A 24,309-nucleotide genomic window follows, 5' to 3' on the forward strand; every position below is an offset into this window, starting at 1 on the left:
AGACATTCATGTTATATGATAACTGAAAGCTGTTTTTCTATTATTTACTAGAATATTTTCTGTAGTTGTCTTTGGCTTTCAAGTTAAATCCAGCTTATGCTTTTTTGTTCTTGCTTGATGGTTTTGCTACTGGAAGTTTTTATGTTTTCGATTTAATATGTCAATTGTCTTGTTGGGGCTTTGATATTGAATCTTTTTTGTTACATTAGTGATGATATTTTTAATTTTTAGTGCGCTGCTTTTGGAAAAAATAATGTAAATGGCTCAAGAACTTGGGCTAAATTTATGAAATTTTTTGTTGCGTTTGAAAATATTTTCTGAAGTTTTATGGTCCGCTCTCTGAAAAATTATAAAGTGGATTAGAATATTTTCTGGGATGTCAAGAGATCATTAAGATGTGCTATCTAGCTATTTGTTGTGCATATACTCTATTTTAATATAAAAATTGTGATTTAGATTTGCTTCGTTCTTGATAGTTTTATAATATTGCTAAAAAGGCTTTAATGAATGATTGTTCTGCTTAAATAAACCTTTGCATAATATTAAATATGCCGTAGAGCAAGTGGCAGCTAATTTCTTATACTGCTAGGTGTTGACCTCAATATGAACTCTGCAATCGCACCAATCAATCATGATGAAAGTGTCGAATGATGAATATGATGCCTTTCATTCGTAAAACGGGGGCTACTTCGATGCATCTTGAACATGGAAATTACCTAAAAAAGGGACCCCTTAATTGGTTTAAGCGAACACAATTGAGAGCAAATGGACTATGGGCGGGACCTTCTATGAAATCACCTGAATGCCATTTGTTTTGCAAAATTGACTGCTCCGCCACTCCTAGAACATCAGAATTAGTTGGAAAGGACACATGTTTGCTCGGTTTGTTGCATGAGATAAATGATGAGAAGTTTACCCGTGCATAAAGCAAGGATGAAGTTCGATGTGCGTGATCAAGCAAGTTTGGTGAGAGGAATTCATGCACAATTAAAAGAAAAGATTTAAACTTAATTTTTATTCTTTTTGTTAAAATTTAATTGAAAATATTAGCATTTCTAATTTTGAATATGAATATTAAATGATTAATTTCATATATATATACTTTTTTTAAAGTTATATTAATATTAATTAAAAAAGAATTTAGCATTATTTTTTTTGAAGTTATAAAATATCATTTTATTTTCTTTTGTCCTAAACATATTAAAAAAAAATCAAATCATATCAAAACTTGAAATTTTGGAATCACCTGTACTGTAGCAGCTAGAGTGCATGCACATGAATTATCCTCCTTTGCAATTCGTTCAATTGGCTGATCGCCAAAGACAAAAAAAGCCTCGTCTTGACTCTACGGCTTGCATGACCTAGCCTAAGCCCATTTTCCCCCATCTCCTGCCCAACCCGTGCGACTAAGGGGCTATTTGGTTGGATGAAAAAGAGATGTGGTGTAAAATGAATGCAATGTAAAAGGAATACAATATATTTGAAATGCTTTGGAGTTTTGGATGAGTGTAAAATAAATGTAGATGATTATTTTTTTTTTGTTTGACTTGAAGTAAAATGATTGTAATGCAAATTTCAAAATGGTGTTGGTTAGTGGTTGGTAACGGGGCTGTAGTGGTCGTCGATGGGTGGTGGTGGCTGGCGATGGCGGGTAGTGGCCAGTGTTGTTGGGTGGTTGCGACAATGACCATGGTGGTGGAGGCGAGTTGTGGTTAATGGTGGCCTCCAGCGGGCAGTGGTGGCGGCCATAGGTGGGTGGTTGTGGTAGCGACTACTAGAGGCTAGTGGTGAAGACTGTCGACGGTGGGTGTTGGCCACAATAGTAGCCAAAGGTGAGTGGCGGTTGGCGGCAGAGTGCCGATGTCGATGGTGTGACGGCTAGTGGTGTAACGGCTGGTGGCGGGCAACAAAAATGGTGATGAATTTATGGTGTATTTGAAAATCACCCAAAATGGAGGAATTTCAAATATACAAAATTGAACTAGAAGGTGAACTCCAAATGCACCAAAATGATATATTATATTTGCTTTACTTCAAACCAAACACCAATATTCTCAAACCATTGTATTTGGAATACTTTCTACTCATTTTACTTCAAACTAAAGAGCCCATAAGTCGAAACCGCATGCGATCTACCCTTCTTGTGATTACTCTCACTCCACTCTTGCCACCACTTCCATTTTCCTCTTTTATATCCCCAATAGCTTGCCCAACCTAGCCCTACGTGACCTAAATCTTCAACGTCGTATTCTCCCTTACCTCAGTTTCACTCTCTCTCTCTCTCTCTCTCTCTCTCTCTCATCCAAATTGTATGTCTCAATTTGCCTCGAAACTAACTAGTTAAAACTCTCCTGCACGATATCACATGGATCACTCTGTCCTAAGCTCCCTCATTATCTCTCTCCTTCACCAATGAGTTGCCAAGCTCTCACTGCCTCTGTTCGTAACCTGCCTAAACCACCCGAATTTTCCTTACAAATTTGAAGTATTTACTTCGGTTATTGCTTGCGTTGGCATCTTCTTCACTATTAGCCACTAGTTTCCAACCATAACCGATCTCCCTATTCCTAAGCCGCTCTTAGCGAGCCTATCTTCCTATTCCTTCAAACTTGCATATATCAATACAACAACCCATTCCCCTTGCGATATGCTCATTTCTCGACCATAACCACCTCACAGAGAGGGAATAAAAAGTCCCTATTTTTTTTCTCTTTTTCTCTCTATCTCTACCCCTTTCTATCTCTAATTCTTTCGTCCTCACTTTTATTCTTTCCCTAACTCTCTTTCTACCTCTCCCTCTCTTCCTTCTCTTTCTGTGAAACAAAAAATCTCTTTACCTTGCTTTCTCTCTAACCACTCTCTTTCTCTCTCTATCTTTCGTTTCTTATATATATAAGGGAGAGAATCTTTTTTTGTGTGTATTCACCCTCATAAATTTCATCTCGTTGCTATCAACTGCATTGATCTTATCGTGCAGCTAGAAAATGCAAAAACCCTTAAGAAGCTCCTAAAATCCCATTTGTTGCACGTTCGATGTGATGAGTGGAGCCCATGAACGCTTTTCTTAGCATGGCCGGGGAAACTCTTGGACGACGCTCGTGATGCAACAGGTAAACCTGTGCTCACTTTTCTTAGCATGGTTGGAAATTCATATTTATTGCAAAACTCTTTCTTTGCATGATTGTATTAAAAAAATTTAGCTATAGTTTTTTAGGATGTCGATCAAATGCGCGTTTCTTGCTGTGGTGGGCATGCCCAATTTCCTTGTGATGTCTCCCCTATGTGCGAGAGATGTTTGGAGGCTATTAAAATTTTCAATAACAGGGGACTTAATGAACCAAATGAATAGGACTTAAGAGCATAAATGTAATATTACATTAAAATCAAGTTAAAATGAAGGTGTAGAAAAGTGTGAATAATTGTGTGAGCTTCGAAAATTCTTGCCTTGGCCTCACTGCGTACCCTTTCTATCTTTTTCGGGTCGTCGAGGAGAGTTTTAACTACTTAGTTTCGAGGCAAATTTTCAGAAGGCAGGTTGGGTTTTAAATAACACATTACTAAGATATTTCACACTCATTTTGTGAGGACTTTATGATCTGAGTTAAGGTTTCCTATAGGCATAAGCCCTTATAGTTAATTATCCCTCTCGGTAATAAGAGAGAACTTCCGATTAAGGCTAGTTGTCAAACATATACATAGTATCCGGCATATAGTAGCAACATAATTTGGTATTTGAAAATTTTATATTTAAAATTTGACATTTATCTCCTTGCAGTTAAAACGAATGGTATGGGTAGTGATGATGGTACCGATTAAGATCCCATGATTTTGTCGTCGCGGGTCATTATGATCCCTAGTCTATTTAGCCATAGAATGTAGTTGACCCAACTAGACAGAAGGATCCTTGTCGGCAGCCATAGGTTGCTTCGTCCAAAGGTACCTTATAAATTTGGGGTGATTATTTGTCTAAGGGGGCAAATTTGAAACCACTTTAGCTAACAGAGGGCTTTGTGCCCTATCGATCATATCCTATTGATTCATTACTCAATGATTTAATGCCGTTGGGACTATACGGGCTTTTATCATGACCATAATTTAATGGTGCCATTTTGCAGCAAAACCACCCGGTTAGAGGGTCCCAGTCATAACCATTTACCTGTGATGTCATTTGGCGGCGAAACCACCGTTAGAGGACACGTGCCACGTCCTTACTGACAAGAGATGGATTGAGAATGAATCCTAGTGATATTCTCTATCAGACATTTGCTCTTTGTGAGCTAAAGTGTTTTTCAGATTTGTCCACATCGGCAAACTATTGTGGAGGGTGGATGTGTATTTTACTTGAAGCATTTTAATGATTTATTTCATTTTAAGTATTTTGATTTTGGGGTGATTTTTGAAATTTTGGATTTTATGGGCAATTGGTAATTTGGGATGCATTTTTAGATATTTAAGGTCCCCTCCGGTTAAAATTTTCTATCAACATGGACATCATTGGGGTATTTGTGGCTAATTTTATTTTGCTAGTCGGACCTTGTTGATTGTCTACTTGTCGACAGAGGACCGAGCCCATCATCGGCTTTATGCTTTTATCAATGAATTTGCTCTGTTAAAGGCCTTGAAGGCTTAATATGAATGTATAAAAAAATATCTTGGTAGCGCTGCAACTGCATATTTCTTTCATGGAAAATTTCACATCTTGCCCCGTACAGATAATGTCTTCAAAATTTCAAAGCAAATACCACTGCAGCTAGCTCTAAATTATGAGTGGGATAACTCCATTCATGGAGTTTCAATTGTCTCGATGCATATGCTATCACTTTTCTATTTTGCATTAAAACACATCCCAAACCTTTCAAAGAAGCATCACTGTAAATCTGAAATCCTTCTTTTCCTGAAGGAAGTGTCAATACTGGTGTTGTGGTTAGATGCATCTTCAATACCTGAAAACTCTTCTCACATTCAGCAGTCCACTCAAACTTAACCTCCTTTCTCATCAGCTTGGACAAAGGAACAACAATTTGTGAAAATCTTTAACAAATCTTCTGTAGTATTCTGCCAATCCTAAAAAGCTACGAACCCCTTTAACGTTCTTTGGTGTAGGCCATTCCACAATTACTTTCACTTTCTGTGGGTCTACTGAAATTCCTTCACCACTGATAACATGCCTTAAGAAGGAAATACTACTTAACCAAAATTCATATTTTGAATATTTTGCATACAGCTGTGTTTTTTCTTAATGCCTCCAAAACTATCCTTAAATGTTCAGCATGCCCATCATCCATCCTTTGAGTATATCCTTGATATACTTGTGTCTTTACTTGGTAAAAATAGGATAGGCACTTCCAAGATAAGTTTTTAGACCTTTACTTGATAAGTAAATCTTAGAAACTTGTGTCATACTTCTGGTTTTACACAACTATGACAAATCTGCTGTTTTATTTTATTTTATTATATTTTTTTGTTTCATTTTCGAACTCCATATCCATGATTTTGTGCTTTTAGTTTTATCAGTTCTTTGTTCATACTTTTTTGAACTTCTTCACTATTTATAGTTGTTTGGAATTTATCTTATTTTTCTAAAGGTTTTTTATCCATTTGACTCCTCTTGTTCATTGAAACCTTTGTCTTCAACTATTTATTCTCGAACTCCTGTGCTTTACAGTTCCTAAGCCGCAATGGCCTTCAGTGCAATGATCTAGAAAAAATTAGCATCAAGGATCAAACTCTTAGCAGTGAAAGTAAGGAATACGTTTACACACAGATGATTCACTTTTTTTTCCCCCTCAATAATCATATGTTCCTACTTTTAACATGCAATTCTGTTCAATAGGTGTTGATAAAATAGTTGGTTTTGCTCTTAGTCATCATCTCCGGAACAATATAGAACGGATTCATACCAAGGATACTAAGCTTGCACTCTCCAGTGAGAGGTTATATTTTGACAACTGTTATTTTGTGATGAGCATCAGTTGATTTAGGCTTCATTTGAGATGGCTTTCTTACCGCTTAAAGCAGCTTTCTAATTAAAAAATTTTAAGTTTTGTACTAAAAAGTTATTTTAAGAAGCAGTAAGAAAGCCGTCTCAAACGAAGCCTTAGTTATATCTACTACTAAAATGTTTCCTTTCTTTCATACTATGCAGCATCATGCATGGGTTTAGCATGCTTCAAAACTTGCAAAGTGATACTAAGAGTTCTAAGAAATCACTTAAGGTTGCATCTTTGGTCTCTTTCGTGTGCTATTAAAAAGGAAAATATTACAATATTTGCCAAAACTTGATAACCTTTTTTAAAAAAAAATTAATGTGTGCTCAGGATGTGGTCACAGAAAATGAGTTTGAGAAAAGGCTTTTGGCTGATGTTATTCCACCTAATGAGATTGGGGTTAGTTTTGATGATATCGGAGCTTTAGAACAGGTAAAAGACACTTTGAAGGAGTTGGTGATGCTTCCTTTGCAGAGACCAGAATTATTTAGCAAAGGACAATTGACTAAGGTATGGATCATTTCCATTTAAGTGCAACCTGCTTAAAACTTTGCTTCTATAGATCCATTTCTTCTCTGTTTGCATAAATCTATTTTGGCATATTTGATTCTTTGACAAATAAACTTGTATATAATGAATCCCAGGATCATTGTTACAAATTTTCTTTTATACTAGAGATTGTTTGTGTTATAATGATAAAAAGTTATTAATTTTTTTTTTACATTCTCAGTTTTATTTAATCAGTGAAATAGTCTCTGATAGTACACTCTTCAAAAGCCATCAAGCTAGTTTAGAACATGTTGAAATGAAACTTCTCATACAAATATATTAGTAAGTTCCGACTTCTTTTCTCTATAATATGTTTGTATAAGATCCTGTCTCTTGTTATGCTTGATCATGAGTTAGGACTTGATCTTAGGATGACATTTAGCATGTAAATTAGATTCTTATTTTTAGGGTGAAATATTTGGTATTGTTTTATCTGAAATCCAATCTTCTTTTTGAAAATTTGACCCGAAATCAAATTCTCTTAGAAAAGCTGGGTGAAAATCTTTTGGTGCCCACAAACAACAACTATTACTGGAAAACAAAGAAAATAGTTGTATTTTGGCAAAAAAGCAGAGATATTCATTGATAAAAATGGTAAAAAATTATTTTGAGAGATTATGAAATCAACTTTGTTGACCTACAAAGCATGGTTTAAAATTGCGCAATATCAGGCTCGCCTCCCGCCTTTGCGCAATTCCAGTAAAAAACGCCTCGATGCTTACGCCTCGAGTTTTTTTTTATGAGGCTTGCGCCTCAACTTGGTTGAGGCCCGCCTTGAGGCTTGCCTCGCCTCACGCTATATATATTAAAACTTACATAAATCTTGAAGTAAATGTCTGACATTAGACTCTATAGGAGAGGAGGAAGGGGAGAGAGCAGTTCATCATAATGATGATTCAAATGAAGAACCCCTTAGTGATGACTGTGCTGATGACTTATGAGTTCTTATGTGAGATGTCATTGCTATTTATTTTTGAAAATTGGGATTATATGTTAATAAAAAAAATACTGGGATTTGGGAAAGATAGAATTTTGAGTTGAACTATATTTCATGTTGTCTTATTATTTGGATATTTTGATTTCACTTCATATTTTATGTTTTTTTATGTTTTATATTATTCACTCATTAGTATATAAATTATGTTTACATAATCTTTTGATTACGACTCAAAACGCCTTGAGGCTTACGCCTCACCTCACGAACGAAAAATACCTCAATACTCGAATACACAATTTTAAACATTGCTACAAAGCTTAACTCAATGAAGCAAAATAACGTGATTAAAAACAAAGAAGCAAGAAGATCAAAGCCCCAATTTAGATCTGCTCAAACATGAATAAGCATAAGAAAACTATATGTAATTGAAAGCAAAGAAGCAAGAAGATCAGAGTCCCAATTTAGATATGCTCAAACAAGAAAAAACATAAGTAAGAAAACTATATGTAATTTAACTTTCATAGTTTCATGTGAACGTTACATATTTACGTAGTTCTCGAACTCTTTTTGTCATTTCCTTGCTATCCAGCTATTATTTTTTGCTAAGTGTAGGAAAAAACTTCATTAATTTAGGGTATTGAATTTTTTATGATGAATGAAAATTGTGTTTCCTAACTTAAATTTTTAGTCTCCCCATTGGCTTCTTTCTTTGTCTGTGTTGAGGAAATCTCTCTTCCAAATTGTGTGCGAAGCTATTTACCTCGCTATCACAATTATCTGTACAGGTGCTTTCTTCTTCTTTCTCCTTCTCTTTTTGTGTTTTTCCATCTTTTCCTCTACAGCACAAGCTATTAAGAATATCATCACTAATGAGCTGTCTTAAGGTCCTAGTTTTCAGCATTATTTTGTTTGTTGGCATAGTCATCCTCCTTCAGTTGATAGTTGGATTGATCAATTAGAGTTAAAAGACCTTCAACACCTTACTCCCGACCTCTTGGATTGCCACTTCAGTTTTAACACTCCAGGGACGAGTTCTGCCATCCTTGACGAAATGATGTTGCATTAAAGCCTTCTACATCAATACAACATTGCCTTATGACACTTGCATGATGAGAAAGTGATTTTATGCTTGACTACATTTTATATATGAAAACTGTGATTGAATTTTCATGTGAACATCAAAATACTTACCTAATTATAGGTTACTTTTATCATTTCCTTATTATTAGGACCTTTATTGAAATTTGTGTCCAGACTTCATTATGTCAGGGCCTAATTTAGGTCTTTGAATTTTGATGATGAATAAAAATTGAGTTTTCAACTTTAAATAGACTTATTTGACTCACCTTTCTTTCTCTTTGTGAGTGGTAGTGCACAAATATTTCTTCCAAACTATTTGAGGTAGTCTTTCTCTTTGAGTATTATTCTCATCTTTATGTTGACAAATATTTATGAAAGAGAAAGATGATTGAAATAAATAAAGAAGAAACAAATTAAGAGGCATTGAACTTTACAGGATGAGACATGAGATATAATAATTTGTTCAGACGACGACTAAAATAAATTCCCCTCAGTGAGACCGTGCAGATGATTTATGAGTTGCCATTTATGTTAGCTTTTTTAAGAATTAAATATGGATAAGTAGGGAATTGATAAAAAAGGAATTTGGAATTGAACTTAATGTTATGGGATAGTTTTACACAATTCTTATATTTCATGTTGTTTTGCTCTTGAAATATTTGGGTTTTAATTTTATTTCACGCAATTTATCACTTATCACTTTACATCTTGTGCAATTTTTTGTTTCATATCTATGTCAATTTGTTAATTCATAGTTTAATAGAAAGTTAATATGATGTAGAACAGAACGGGTGGGTGAAGATAATAAGATTAAAAATCTGAAATGAAATTTCAGATTTCTTCTAATCAAGAGATTTAAAATTTGAAATTCAAATAAGATTGAGGAAATGATAAATAGGTGGGTAATTATTCCTTTAATTGAATTCCTTAATAAGGAAGGAAATAATTAAAATAGGGGAGAGAGAGGGGCCGGCCTAATGAGGTGGGAAAAGAAAAGGTGTCCACATACAATGTATGTGGACCCATGCATTAATGTGAGATTGGAGAGTTAAATCTGAAATAATTTTAGATTTAATAAGATTAAATGATTTCCTAAAATAGATGTAGATTATTTACGAAAGAATTTAAAATTCAAATTCATTTGAATTTGAATTCGAAAACTTTCCAAATAAGATAGGAGCTAATTTAGGAAAGTAATGATGGTGAAATGAAATTGAAATCAAGGGAACTTTGAGGGTTGGGTGGGGGGAAACCCTTGGCCGGTGGGTTGTGGTGGAGTGGCCGATGGTTTGAGGTGGGGGAAAGAAAGGGTGGTGGTGTTCGTCTTAGAGATTGGGAGGAGGGAAGAGGGAAGAGGGAAGCTTGGACGACGGCTGTAGAGGGGTAAGGCCGGCGGTCAAGGGAGAAGGAGAAAAGGAGTTAAGGGAAAGAAAAATAAAACCGTGAGCCCGAACACTTCATGTGGTTGATGGGTGATGCGTTGCCCTTCACCAAGGGACTTCAAGACACGAGCCCGGACCCATCCAGTGGTAGTGGAAATTACGATTCTCTCACCTAAGTCCTCCCAATGAACAAAAAGTGCAGAATTTTTTTTTTTAATTAAAATTCCATCATACATAAACAAAAGAAGGGGCCTCTATATATAGGCCTCAAAAGAAACTAAAAGTCACATTTGCCCCTTGGTCTTACATAAGACAACTCTTAAATAAAAGGGTAAAAAGGGAAAATTACAAAATTAAATCAAAATACAATTAATAAACTAAAATAAAACGGATCGATCGTTGATCTTTGACTCTTCCTTTGAATATCGTCCACCGTCGGATGTCCGCATCATAATATGTAATTTTTAACATATTATTTGGATATTATATAAAAAATCACCTTTAACATTTATATTCACTTTACGCAATTTTTGGATTTACGCCTCAAAACGCCTTAAGGCTTATGCCTTACCTCATAAAGGAAAAATGCCTCATTGTCCAATTGCGCAATTTTAAACCTTGTTTATAGCTTTAATTCTTTATCCTGAAGATTTCCTGGACCGCTACAACTTTCATTATTCGGAGGCGAGTCTTCTACATCAATGCAGCATTGTTCCGTGACACACAAGTTGCTTTTATGGTTATCTTATGCTCTATTGACCTTTGTTGAAATCCCAAAAATCACGCGCAAATCCTACCCAAATTTGTACCTGTTGTTCGGCTTCGACGCCGCTCACTTCGCGAGTTCTTTGTGCAAAACCTATTCGATCCACTCAAATCCCGCTACTGCGAGCTGTTCTCCATGTCATTAAAATGAGGACGAAGGGAGACTTCATTCGTTTCTTTTCTTCTCCGCTCTGGCACTTGAAATCCCGACTCCAGCCTCACGACCTCCGCAAGTAGCAGCTCTCCTTGTGCCAATCCGAACCGTAACCTCATCCCGTCAAACCCATTGAACCACCTACCCGACCTCCCTCTTCTCTTTCTCTGCACATTTCGGCTACCAGAACCACCCAACCCATTGATCTGCTCTACTTGGCCGATCCTAAAGTCACAGCTCCAAGTTCTCTTCTAAAATCGCTCCACTCAATTGAGCCCAGTCGTGGCTCTCCTGTGCCGACCCTCTTCACACACAATAGCTCCAATTTGCCGACCCAGCTACCTGATCGAGCCCCTAATAGTTGTCTGAGTTTGCTCGATCGAACGCAACCCGTCAATTTCCTCCATCCGTCTGTCAGCAACCTTTAGTTGAACTAGCCGCACCACTGCCACTGCCTATCGAGCCTCTGATCCACCCCTGCATTTGTCGATTGAACTTCATATTGAGCCCCTCCAGCTGACCCGTCATTTGTTCGATCTTCCTCCCATACAACAAGCCGAACACATCCCGCCTCCAGCACATTACCCGACCTCTACCTCAACATAGTAAGTAGCATAGTATCCAACTTAAGTAACTAACCCTAACCACCTCTTCTAATCAGCGAGCCCAAGCCCACTTCAAATAGCCCACTACTCTAATTTACCAACTCAAACCCATCCAAATTCACACCACACATTCCACTAGCCTTTAACTGAACTTCAACACCCACCACTTTTCCAAAACAGCAATCCACTACAGTTAACATAACCCCTACACTCCCAAACAATTCACTATTTCACTATCCACTCACTCTCTCTCTCTCTCTCTCTTTAAAACTCCTTAGCTATCTCTCCTTTTCCTCACAATTTTAATAATAATATTATTAAAATCATTAGTATTAACATTAATATCATTATTATTGTTATTATTATTTTTAAAAAAGAGAGAAAAGAAAAGGAAAGAAAAAGAGATTCTAAAAGAAGGGGGAGAAAAAGAAATATTTTTGTGCACTTTTGCCTTGATCCCCATTGCCATCGTCGCTCACTCAGGTATAAATATATCCTAACCAGAAAAACCCTAAAATCCAGCTTTTGATGCTTGCGGCGCATCGGTGGACCTCCCATACACGCCTGTCTTAGCGTTGTGGTGTGGGAGGGGGGTGGGGGGGACCCAGTGCGAAACTTACAGCGACTCGGGTAGGCCCTGTACACACTTTTCTTAGCATGATAGGGACAACTAAGTACCTGTGTGCTTGCCTCAGTGCCGGCGGGGAAAAACTGTGCATTTCAAACAAATACCCCTGAAGACCCATACATGCCTTTCTAGGCGTGGTGGGATTGAAGACCACAACTGTGGTGTCACCCGACACTTACCGTTCACTTTTCTTTAGCATGGTGGGAAGGCCTAGCTCCCCAAATTTCTCCTAAACGGGGGAGACACTGAGAGACTATCAAAATTTTGAATAATAGAGGACCTGGACTTAAATGAATGCAAGGAACAAAACTTAAATGAATTAGTAGGATACCAGACCTTAGAACTCTAAAATGCATAATGAATTTGAAAAAATAAATGCTAAATAATGGTTCTATGCACTCAAATGAACGTCAATGAATGAATGAAGGACTTGTGACACAACTTGCTTGTAAGCAAAAATTGATGAGAATTATGGAGTATACGGTAATTTACATGCAAACAATGACATAACATTTCCAATGCATGTCAAAGAATTGCCATGCCAGCTGAAATGCAAATGTCAAGAAGCAATTTTGACAGTTTCATTATGTAAACCATCTTCGAAGACAGTAAAGGATTTGCAAACGTATACTACAAGTTATCTATATGCATGGCAGTAGGAGAACATGCCAGCTGAAATGCAAATGTAATGAATATAATACTCTTCCTGCAGTCAAACCCTAATCAACATTCAAGATATCATAACCATCTATTTTGAACACAAAATCAACATTTGGGCAAACTTGCCAATCCCTATATGCGCCGAAGGTTAACATGCAATTTGCTAATCAACATGCATAGGGATATCGATGACAAATGCAGCTCATCAGCATCAATCTACAAATAAATTGATCAGCTTGCCTCTAAGCAGCAGTAGTAGATATACGCAAGGATGTCCTTGTGAACATCAACATGCAACATATCTTTTACAAACAAAAATTGATGATCAAGACAAATGCAGGACTGCAACAAATGCAAGCATCTATGGGCTACTATGGGAGGCCCCTCATACACAACAAGCTACCTACAAACGAGCACAGAAGCTTGTGATGAATGCAAATATCTACAAGCAAATGCGGGAGATTCGTTAATGCACGACAGTCTACTTGCATACAGTAGCAAATAATTCATAACACAATGCTACAATTCACCTCTAAGCAGAAGCAGAGAATTTGTATTAAACAATGTGGGCCATTGATAATAAAAGGTAGCAAATTTGCAAAACTAGGCTGTCACGTCAGTTAAATTAGCTCACTAGCAATCAACAAGTGGAAGACTCTTGATGCGACGCACAGCTCATTTGCAAATACTACACTCCGATAAGCTAAGTATTGAAGAAAATAGCAGCTTGTGGAAGAAGAAATTAACTAAACTGCGTTGCTAGTGCGCAATGAATGAAGTGCAATGCCATCGGATCCGCAACATGCATACAAGCGGACATAAGACGTCTATAAATTCTCAAATGAAACCCAGCGCATTTCTCAATGACAGTTACTTGCATAGTGATCGTTACAAAAAAAAAATCCCTCATACATCAAAATGCGTACCACCGACATATTTATAGCATACATATATTCGTAATATGCGGGAGCATCATGTAGGTACACCATTCAATATGTAGAATGCGCCATGTTATGGCAACACATCACATAAACATGCTAAATGCATTATGCATATATACGTCGTAACATACAAAATGAATCACCCAAATGTGGTCCAATATGTAAAATATGTCGCACAGTAGCATCACGCCATGCTAAGCATGTCATGCATTAGATGAAAATATTGTATCATTATGTGAACATATTACGCATTTAAATCATCTACTACTGCATTAAGCTAATGTGCAACATGTCGAATATCAGACAACATGCAAATTGCATCATGCATATACGCATGCAAATATGCAAATGCATATGCAAATATGTTAATGTGTGGAAGAAAATCTTGGTGCTTATACATACACGCATATACATCATACACACCCACTGCATACACATAATCGCCATATAAATACATCTAGCAAGATGCATTTACAAAAAATATATACCTGCATGGACCCCAATGAGGATGTTGTATTCACACACATGACATTTAAGGATGCTGCGTGAGTTAAGAAATGAACCTATGTTAGAGCCTGAATATGTGAGTATATAAGAGTCAACACGGCTTGAATAGTCAAACAAACGTACGGTCGCAATGTCAATCGGGATATTTGTTTTATGCATTCATATTAGGCCTTCAAGGTCTGTAACAAAAAAAAAATCAGTAATAAAGACATAAAGCCGATAATAAACCTAATCCTCTGTCGGCAGGTAGACAGTGTCGATAGGATTCAATCGACAAAATGAAATTGTCCATAAATATCCTGATGATAGCCGTGTTGAAAAAAAAAATCAATCGGAGGGGATCAGAAATATTTAAAAATGCCTCCCAAATTCTCAAATACTAGTGAAAATCTAAAATTCCAAAAATTACTTCATATCTAAAATATTTAAAATTGAAATAAAACGTTAAATAATTAAAGCAAAATACCCATATACTCTCCGCAATAATTTGCCGAGATGGACAATGTGAAAATTACTTCAGCTTACAAAGAGTAAATGTCTGATCGAAAATATCAATATGATTCATTCTCAAACCGTTTATTGCCAATAAGGACGTAACACGTGTCCTCTAATCGTTTGTTTTGCCGTCAAATGATACCACAGGTAAAATGTTATGACCAGGACCCTCTGACCGAGTGGTTTTGTCATTAAATGGCACCAGAACTTTACGGTCATGGTCAGAGCCCATATGTTCCCCAACGGCTTCAAATCATTGAGCAATGAATAAATTGGGCACAAATCCATCTGTTAGTTAAGGTGGACTCAAACTTGTACCCTTAGACAAATATTCATCCCAAGTCTACAAGGTACACTTGGACGAAGAAACCCATGGCCGCCGACAATGATCCTTCTGTCACGTTGGATTGACTACCTCCTTTGACTAAGTAGACCAGTGATCACGATGGTCCGGGACGACAGAACAATGGGATCTTGATCGGGCCTCATCATCACTTCCCCTACCATCATCTACATTAAGTATTAGGTGATAAATTTCTAATTTTAAATATTAAGTTTTCAAATACCTAAACAAGAACAGTAACTCTTTGCCACCTAAACAATACTCGATGTTTAACAATTTACATTAAAATGGCCATGATGCAGATGCAGAGTGTTAATTGTTACTAAAGTCACTCAATACCAAGTTATTTGGTATTCATTATGTTGGCAAATCTGCCTATTTAAATGTCATGTTAGAACATCTGATACTGTCATAATTTCTTAGTTAAAGCTTAAGTCCTAAATTTTCTTTTGCATTTGAAGATTTGTGGATATGCAAGTTCAGAGATTAAAAATGGTACTTAACATGTGAATATCCTCAAGTGATGGAGCATTCAGAATGTTAAAAAATGATGACTGGCTAGTGAAGGAACATACCATGGACATTGGCCTTCTACGGGGGAAATTTCAGTCAGATTGTAGCGCAATTGACCAAGTTGAAACTTTTAAGTCGAAAGAAACCAATTTTCTTTGTTTTAGGTTTGAGCGTCCAAACTAGAGGGCAGAACAAGTTCAAATGACCTAACTGTAGTTTACACCATTAATTTCAGTAGTAAATGTCTATAATTATGTATCTGTAGGTGCCAAAGACTAGTTAAATTAACATTATTCTGGGTGATGTTGAACGGGAGCTTGCAACTTGATCCATCTTTGTGGTGAATTCTCTAATGCGTTCTCTTTGTTTGATCAGTGTTGGTTTTGTATCTCCTTTCTTAATAACATAACCGTAATATTTTTGCCTATGTTCTTCAGCCTTGCAAGGGAATATTGCTCTTTGGTCCTCCAGGCACTGGAAAAACAATGCTTGCTAAAGCTGTTGCAACAGAAGCAGGTGCAAATTTTATCAACATATCAATGTCTAGCATCACATCGAAGGTATCAATGTGTTAGTACTATTCATAATTAATTTTATCTAACAGTTTAACATCTACATCAATGTTATTGGCCTATTTCTTATTTTTTTATAGTGGTTTGGTGAGGGGGAAAAATATGTTAAGGCTGTTTTCTCCTTAGCAAGTAAAATTGCTCCTAGCGTTGTCTTTGTTGATGAGGTTAGGCTCCTCACACTATCATTCTTTGCCTTTGACTAGCTGGCGCTGAACTATTTACATGCTTATTTACTCCTTTTGCTGTTTAGGTTGATAGTATGTTGGGTAGAAGGGAAAATCCAGGAGAGCATGAAGCCATGCGCAAGATGAAAAATGAATTTATGGTGAATTGGGATGGGTTGCGCACAAAAGATAAAGAACGTGTTATTGTTCTTGGAGCTACCAATAGGCCATTTGATCTTGATGAGGCTGTCATAAGGAGACTGCCACGGAGGTATCGCGCATAATATAAAATTACATTCTCACAAATCTGAATAATGAATGTTGTTTTGCATGACTGTTTTATAAAATAATTCATGCAGATTGATGGTGAACTTGCCAGATGCTTCAAACAGAGATAAGATTCTTAGAGTCATACTAGCCAAAGAAGAATTGGAAACAGATGTTGATTTTGAAGCAATTGCCAATATTACTGATGGATACTCTGGAAGTGACCTGAAGGTTTTTCTTGTAGTTGTTTTTTGTCTGGTTTTGTTTATTTGTGTATTTCTTACCATGAGACTAATCTTTTCCTTCTCCTGTACTTATTTTCCCTCTTTTTTAAGAATCTTTGCGTGACTGCTGCACATCGTCCTATTCGAGAAATTTTGGAGAAGGAAAAGAAGGTTGGTGTTGAAACTAACAATTTTCTATTGTTTGATGCTTGATGTTCGTTTAGTAGCTTTTGTATTTGTTAAATTGAAACTAGCCTTGTCTGTACGTTCAACTTCTTTAGGAGAAAAGTCAAGCACTTGAAGAAGGAAAACCTTTACCACCCCTGTGTAGTTGGGTGGACATTCGTCCGCTGAAGATGGATGACCTGAAATATGCACATGAACAGGTGATTTTTTTTTTAATAAATTTGGAAGCATTTTTAGTATAGGTGTCTTCCATTTATTACTTTGACAATCACTTTGATAAATGATATGTTCGTTTCATCAGTTGGGTTTAAGAATAAATTTCCTTGGTAGACAATGCATTTTTTTAAATTCATATTTCATCCAATGAAGTTACTTCTAACTAATAAATTCAATTCCTATATATATATATATGCACATTTTTTCATAGCTTCATTATTTTTCCCTGATTTGGTTTGATAATGTAGTAACATATAAATTAAGAATTTTGCTGTTTTGCCCAAACGAATTTCCAAAAGAAGTATCAATGTGTTCGCAACAAACTGTAATAGGCGCTCTTAATTGGATCACTGCATCATACTCTTCTCTCCTCATTTAGAATTAACACGGGATTGGAAAATAAGTTGGCATAAGGTTCCTCCAAAATCTCTAACCAGCAATTTCTCTCCCCTCTCCCTCTCGATCTGTCTAAGTAACATGCCACTTTCTCTTTCCCTTCAACCTCTCATTGTAAACCAGCCTATATGACCGCCTTTGTCGACCATTTCCTCTATAACATTGCCTTTCACTTTGTAAAACCCTCCAACAACATCAAGCCAGGCCCTTTTGACATTACTTGCCTTTGGCAACTCCCTCCTCCAGAATAATCTAGCATTGCTTTATTTAGAAAAGCTTTGATAGATCGTTCCCTCTTGGATTGGTCAAGCCGGTCCTCCCTAGCCGCCTACTAAATGTCCGTCTCTTTTGGTGGGGTCAAGGGCATTAAAGTTCAATTAAGATAGGCGGATTGCTAGGAGGAAAGAATTCAAATGCAAAGGACTGTTCGGAGATTTGGGACATTTTTGTATGCCTTCAAGGTCTATAACTTGAAAAATTCATCAATAAAAATATAACGCCAGCAACGAACCCAATCCTCTATCAACAATTAGACATAGTCGACATGGTTTAACAGATAATTACAAAATACCTCCCAAATACCCGCATGGGCTCCGAGGAGTGTGTTGTATTTAAACATGTGACGTTTAAGGATGCTGCGCAATCAAATGATAAACCCAAGTTTTAGCCTGATCATTTTATGCAAGCAGATAAGAGTCGACATGACCTGTGCTATCAAACATATGCACGGTCGTAGTGTCGACCGAGACATTTGTTTTATACGTTCATATTAGGCTTTCAAGATTTATAACAAGAAAAATTCACTAATAAAGGCCTGAAGCTTACTACAAGCTCGATCCATTGCCAACAATTAGACATAGTCAACAAGGTCCAACAAATAATTATAAAAAATGCCCCCTAAATACCCATATGTGCCCCGACGAGCATGTTTTATTTACACACATGATGTCTGAGGATGCTGCGAGAGTCAAGAAATGAATTTAAGTTTAAGTCAAATCCTTCTCTTTAATAGGACGAGAGTTGTCACGACTTGGACCGATGAACAAATATACGGTCGCGACATCGACCGAGATATTTGATTTTATAAGTTCATATTAGGCTTTCAAGGCCTATAACCAAGAAAATTCACCAATAAAGACATAAAGTTGACAACTAACCTGATCCTTTGTCGGCAAGCTGACAGAGTTGACAAAATTCAACTCATAAAAGTAAATTCTCCATAAACATCACGATGATGGTCATGTTGACAGAAAATTTCAATCGTAGAGATTAATTTCAAATATTCAAAAGTGCCACTCAAATGCACATAAAAACCTAAAAATAAAAAAATTCAAATATTTAAACTCGAAATTCAACCGTCAAATCGGGTTGTTTGCCGACAAATGACACCACAAAATTATGGCCAGAGCCCGTATGCTCTCCAATGACTCTAAATCCTTGAGATATGAATCGATAGGGTACAAAACCCTCTGTCAGCTAAGGTGAATTCAAATGTGTTCCCTTAGACAAATACCCACCCTAGATCTACAAGGTACCCTTGGATGAAGTGACCCTTGGCGACCGATAAGAATCCTTTTGTCAGGTTGGGTCGACTAACTCCTTTGACTAAGTAGACTAGGGACTATGATGGGCCGGGACGACAAAACCATGGGATCTTGATCGGGTTCACCATCATTCCCTCCACCATCCACTTTAAGTGCAAGACAATGAAATTCTAAATTTTAAATATCCAATGCTCAAATATTAAACCCATGTTCCTAATATAAGCCGGATATCACGTATCTACGGAGACGTAGTATCTGATCGTTTAGTCAACTGATCCCAATTTACTGAAAGTTCTCTCTCGTTATCGGGAGAGGTAATTAACTATAGGGGCTTACGCCTATAGGAAATCAGAACTCAGATCTGAAGTCCTTGCAAAATGAGGGTGAAATCTCTGAATAGTGTCTTATTTTAAACCCAATATGCCTTCTAAAAATTTACCTCGGAACTTAATTCATTAAAACTCCCTGAAAATAAGGGGATGCCGGGGCGCGAATTTTCGGAGCCCAAACAGGTATTATAGATCTACGTTTGATATTGTGCTTTCTGGAAAATTACAGCGCTTTCTGGAAAATTACAGCGAAACAAAAGAAGGAAAGCTAAATTTCTGCAAAATGATTCCATACTTCCATTTCCTTCTCATCAATTTCTTAACATCAAAATATTACCTTTACATAATTGTAAGTTCTATAAAACAAAATTTTAATGTGCTCATTTTGTCAACTGACCCCAATTTAACCTTGGAATGACAAAACTTGGATCTCTATTTTTAGGGACTCTCCAAATAAATATCTAAATGTATATGCATACAAGTTCCATGAGTTTTTTTGTAAATTTTACTTTGACTAATTTTTTTTAATAATTTTATCTTTTGGCTAGGTATGTGCAAGCGTCTCATCAGAATCGACGAATATGAGTGAGCTTCTGCAGTGGAATGAGTTGTATGGAGAAGGTGGATCGAGGAAGAAGAAGGCACTCAGCTATTTCATGTAGGAAGGTCATTTATTGTGCAGCTCTCAACACCATTTCTACACCAGTTATCAAAATTTGCAAGCTTAACACTACTGCAGATGGGAACCCATTCTTCACAGAGCTAGATTGTAAAAAATTGACAACAGACTTCTAAAGTAATCATGTGTGGTTTTGATATAATAACTAGAAAGGATCTTTGTTTGTTTCCATTTGCTGTTGTTACTCTTTTGATAGCTTGAGAGGTCTCTCTGATTGTACATACATACCAGTGTCATATTATATGCAGAAGGAATATATTTCTCAGAATTTATATTATCTTTGATCTCTCTTATATTCCTAATGGAAATTTCTGTTGTTTAACAAATATTCCTAATGGAACTTAAGTTTGTTTGGCATTTGTTAATGAGTTTTTGCTTTGTTTGATAGTTTGTTTTGTTATGCAGTATGGTATCAAATCACTGTTATTCTAATGGCAATGATTAAAGAGTTTTTTACGGGAGTTTTTTTTTTTTGTGTTACATTTTGCATTGTTAATGTTTGATCAAATGTGGATGGCACAGTTTTTTTTTTTTTATGCTTCCAGTCTTTTACTAGTCTGCTTGCTGCTAATACCAAGTTAGTATTTGGTGGAATCTATACTTCTGTGATGGAGAAATTATTTTATGCGGATATCAGACGTAGAATGCCGTCCGAAGACCAACAAGAATGCACTACGTCAACGGTACCGAGCACAAGGTGTTGACGAGGAGAATTTTGATTGGTTTTCGGACGACGTTTGGAGTCCACACAATAATTTTTGTGTTGTGATGAGACGTTGAGCATTTACTGTTTATTTGTGGTCAGCTCCTATATATATGTATATTGAGCCAAGTAAAATCGTAAGAGATTTCTGCTGATGTTACGAACTTTTTTTTGGTCTTATATTCCTGATATAATTATAAATGCTAATATCACAAGCCTTCATTGAGCAATTTTGCGTTTGATCATTCAGACTTTACCAATTTTTTTTTTTTTTTTTAATAATCAGTGCTTTTATTGCCAGATAATTTTTGCTATACCTTAAATTTTATGCATGGTAGAGTAAATGGAGATAGGATTTAACCAAAGAACCCTTAGACGTATGATAGAAAAGCTCAACTCAAGCTCGAATTCTAATAATTAATCAAATTAAAAACATGAATGACTCAACCCCGATTTGATTTATGCATACACCTAAATGAGTAAAAACAAGTCTGAGTATTTTGGCTAATCAAGCTATGATTAATTCAAGCTCAATTTATTTGAAAATTATTAGGCTCGAGCATGTTAGGAAAGCTCGAGCTTGACTTTATAAATAATTAAAAGTATTTAGTACTTATTAGTTATATAATTTTAAAATTAATTTTGAAATATATTTTAGTTTAAACAAGATAAACTTATAAGCGAGCTCAAGCTCATAATGTACAAGCTCAAGCTCAAAATGAGTTCGATATAGCTAGTGCCGGAATAATTTAACGAAATTGTTTTGATTTTCAAATAAGATTTTATTTAAGACAATTTTTTTATTGATTTCTAAGGAATTTTTTAAAAATAATTTTTTTATTGAAGAAGATTTTTTTATAATCAAACTAAACATCTCGATAAAACAAACCTATAAATACCATAAATGATCTAATCCAACTCCAAATGAGCTCAAATTATACTTGAATTATGTTAAAAAACTTTTCACCATTAATCGATGAACAAAACAACCTCCAATTATAACATGATTATAATCAAATCGAGCGGCTCAAAGAGACAATAACTATTAACAATTGTAAATAACAAAATCTTCTTCAATTAAAAGGAGAAAAAAATTTCTTGAGTCTCATATTCTATAGTGGATTTTTACAATTTTTCACTTCCATGTATAAAATTTCTCATCTTCAATATTTTTTTCTATGAATACTGGATTTTTTCAAAAGATAAGCCAAGCAATACAATATCACAACTTTTCTAGCATGTAACAAATACATATCACATTGAAATTTTAAAACAAGCAAAATAATTATTATTTAATTACCATTATATTTCTATATTTTATAAAATGTACTTAATTACCAACAAAACAGTAGAAAAAAATTAATCAATATTAACAAAATACTATATACATAAAATGCCAAAATAAAATAACACCTTCAAAATATCCCCAAAAATATGAACACAGTTGTAGCTCTTGCAACTTCAAAAATATCAAAAATGGTGATATAACTGCTCATATCATCCTATTATGCCAAAAAAAAAAAAAAAATCATACTGCTGCCCCCAAGAGATTCAACACCCACACACCCTCTCTGCCCACCAAAAAACTAAAAAAACAATAATAATAATAAAATTGAAGAGTATCCAGGGCAAAAAATAGGCATTCTACGTGCATAAATTAAGACCACACGAGGCCCTACTGGATATAAGAAAGCTGGTTGGGAGTCAGTCTGTCCACCTTTAGCCTGTATGTGTGCATGAAATATTACCATAGTTATATTTTGCAAGATTATTATCTAAAATGCCGTAAGAATTATAGTTATTTGAAAAAAAAAAAAGTATTGTCACTGACTAAAATAAACATTATTATAATATGCTGAAACAATCGTAAATAATAAATAAATAATTAACAATGATAAATTTATTTACTTGGTAAATTGAACAACAAAATTACTTGCCAAATCTAGTGAAAACATATATTTAGGAAACCTTTTAAATCACCGTAAGCTATTTTATTAATCAGCTTTGACATAGCTGAAATTGCTTTCACAAATCCTACGTTCAAAAAAGTACAAGCAGTAGAAAAAAGCATTATCAAACGGGAGGAATTATTCTGTGCGGAGTCCGGATGGGAAGAACCGCCAAGACATGTGAGTGTACACACTGAGTACATATTTGTATATAGTGTATCAAATCCATGTATACACTGTGTGTGAATAATATGTACAGTTATAGTCTGGACGGTTCTTCCCAAACGGACATTAAGGCAAAGACAAGAAATACTACAGCGCCCAATCTTTGAAAAATGGAAGTATCCAATGCGGCAATTTCTCTAAAAAGGAAATCAACAAGGTAGGCATCTGCAAGGAAAGCTGTAGAACCCCAAGTGATAAACAATCATAGGAACTTAAATTTGGCGTAACGAATTGTTGAGATTCAGCTGTAGGTAGGTTCAAAGTCAGAGCAATGAAATGAAAATGGGATAATGTTGTCACACTGTCATTTCCATTGCCTGGTGCGCTAAAAAAATTTTACAAGCCAAAATTTGTCTGAATGTCCTGATACAAATAATATGAGGATGGATATAAAAATTATTGAATTTACTTTAAACTTATTCATTAATTGGTTGTTGAAATTCAAATGGCGAGTCTATTCCGATTCACATGTTGTAATTTTTTTTTTTTACATCTTTTAGTTATTTGGTACCCTTGCAGCCTAATCATAGGTTGGTGTGGATTAATTGATGCGGTCATCGACAGACATTTTAGACAAGTCTACCGGCGAAGGAATCGTAGATCGACGGCTACGATTGGGAGCTTATATTTCTGATGTTGTCATGTCATCTTATGTTATTTTCTATGTATCTTTTATTTCAAGACTTAGTTTACTATTTTGCTCTTATGAAGGTTTAGTCTTTGTTGTAGCCCGATGGGCATTTGAGTCATGTTATTTTCTGAGGCCTTTATAAAGAGATCTCCTCCTATTGTATGAGCTTAATGTTTGATTAATAAAAATTCTGAGATTTTCATTCTTCTTTTCTTGCTTGAGAGCTTGAGAGAAAGTGAGGAGACCAAGGAGAGGCTCCACCCGAAATACCCAACAGCCACAGTGGTGAGCTCTTGGCTTTACTTTTATCTTTGTTGTTTTCTTCTCTCCCTACCATCTCCCTATACACCCCCCCCCCACCCTTGCAGCTGATCCAGCCCTTTTCCCCAGAACCCGCCGATTTCCCCCCTTCATCTCTCCTGCCGTCGACCAAGCCAGCAGCCGGCCCACCCAAGTCCCACCGTCCACCCCAAGCACAGCCCTCTTCCACTGGAGAAATCCCGCCGCCCCCTCCCTCTTTGAAATTTGAATTTTCACAATAAACACCCTCATGAATTCTTTCCTAAATTGCTTACGACAATTAAGAACGAATTTAATTGAGGCCCAATTTCGTTTGAATTCAAATTTTGAATTCCCCTCTTCTTTTCTCCATTAGGAAACCTTCCCTAATTAATTAAA

General features: G+C 35.9%; 2 protein-coding genes across 5 annotated transcripts in view; one reads left to right on the plus strand and one right to left on the minus strand.

The window, feature by feature from the left end:
- The window catches only part of LOC110102762, a 49,048-nt gene extending 28,568 nt beyond the window's left edge, over positions 1 to 20,480 (plus strand). Inside the window, exons 15-25 of the mRNA XM_020831229.2 lie at positions 5,666 to 5,741; positions 5,834 to 5,933; positions 6,146 to 6,215; positions 6,318 to 6,497; positions 15,984 to 16,106; positions 16,199 to 16,282; positions 16,369 to 16,553; positions 16,642 to 16,780; positions 16,885 to 16,944; positions 17,055 to 17,159; positions 19,993 to 20,480. Of these exons, the coding sequence (XP_020686888.1) occupies positions 5,666 to 5,741; positions 5,834 to 5,933; positions 6,146 to 6,215; positions 6,318 to 6,497; positions 15,984 to 16,106; positions 16,199 to 16,282; positions 16,369 to 16,553; positions 16,642 to 16,780; positions 16,885 to 16,944; positions 17,055 to 17,159; positions 19,993 to 20,106 (1,236 nt within the window). The 3' untranslated portion in view covers positions 20,107 to 20,480. The remainder of the gene's footprint in view (positions 1 to 5,665; positions 5,742 to 5,833; positions 5,934 to 6,145; positions 6,216 to 6,317; positions 6,498 to 15,983; positions 16,107 to 16,198; positions 16,283 to 16,368; positions 16,554 to 16,641; positions 16,781 to 16,884; positions 16,945 to 17,054; positions 17,160 to 19,992) is intronic.
- A 1,695-nt stretch (positions 20,481 to 22,175) lies between these two features.
- Positions 22,176 to 24,309, minus strand: part of LOC110102763 (DNA mismatch repair protein PMS1) — a 59,529-nt gene continuing 57,395 nt past the window's right edge. For all 4 annotated transcript variants that reach the window (XM_020831232.2, XM_020831233.2, XM_028695103.1 and 1 more), the window contains one exon: positions 22,176 to 22,550. The gene's annotated coding sequence lies outside the window, so the exon portion shown is untranslated. The remainder of the gene's footprint in view (positions 22,551 to 24,309) is intronic.

Source organism: Dendrobium catenatum, unplaced genomic scaffold (genome assembly GCF_001605985.2).
Source record: "Dendrobium catenatum unplaced genomic scaffold, ASM160598v2 fragScaff_scaffold_621, whole genome shotgun sequence".
In the NCBI taxonomy this organism is placed as follows: Eukaryota; Viridiplantae; Streptophyta; class Magnoliopsida; order Asparagales; family Orchidaceae; genus Dendrobium; species Dendrobium catenatum.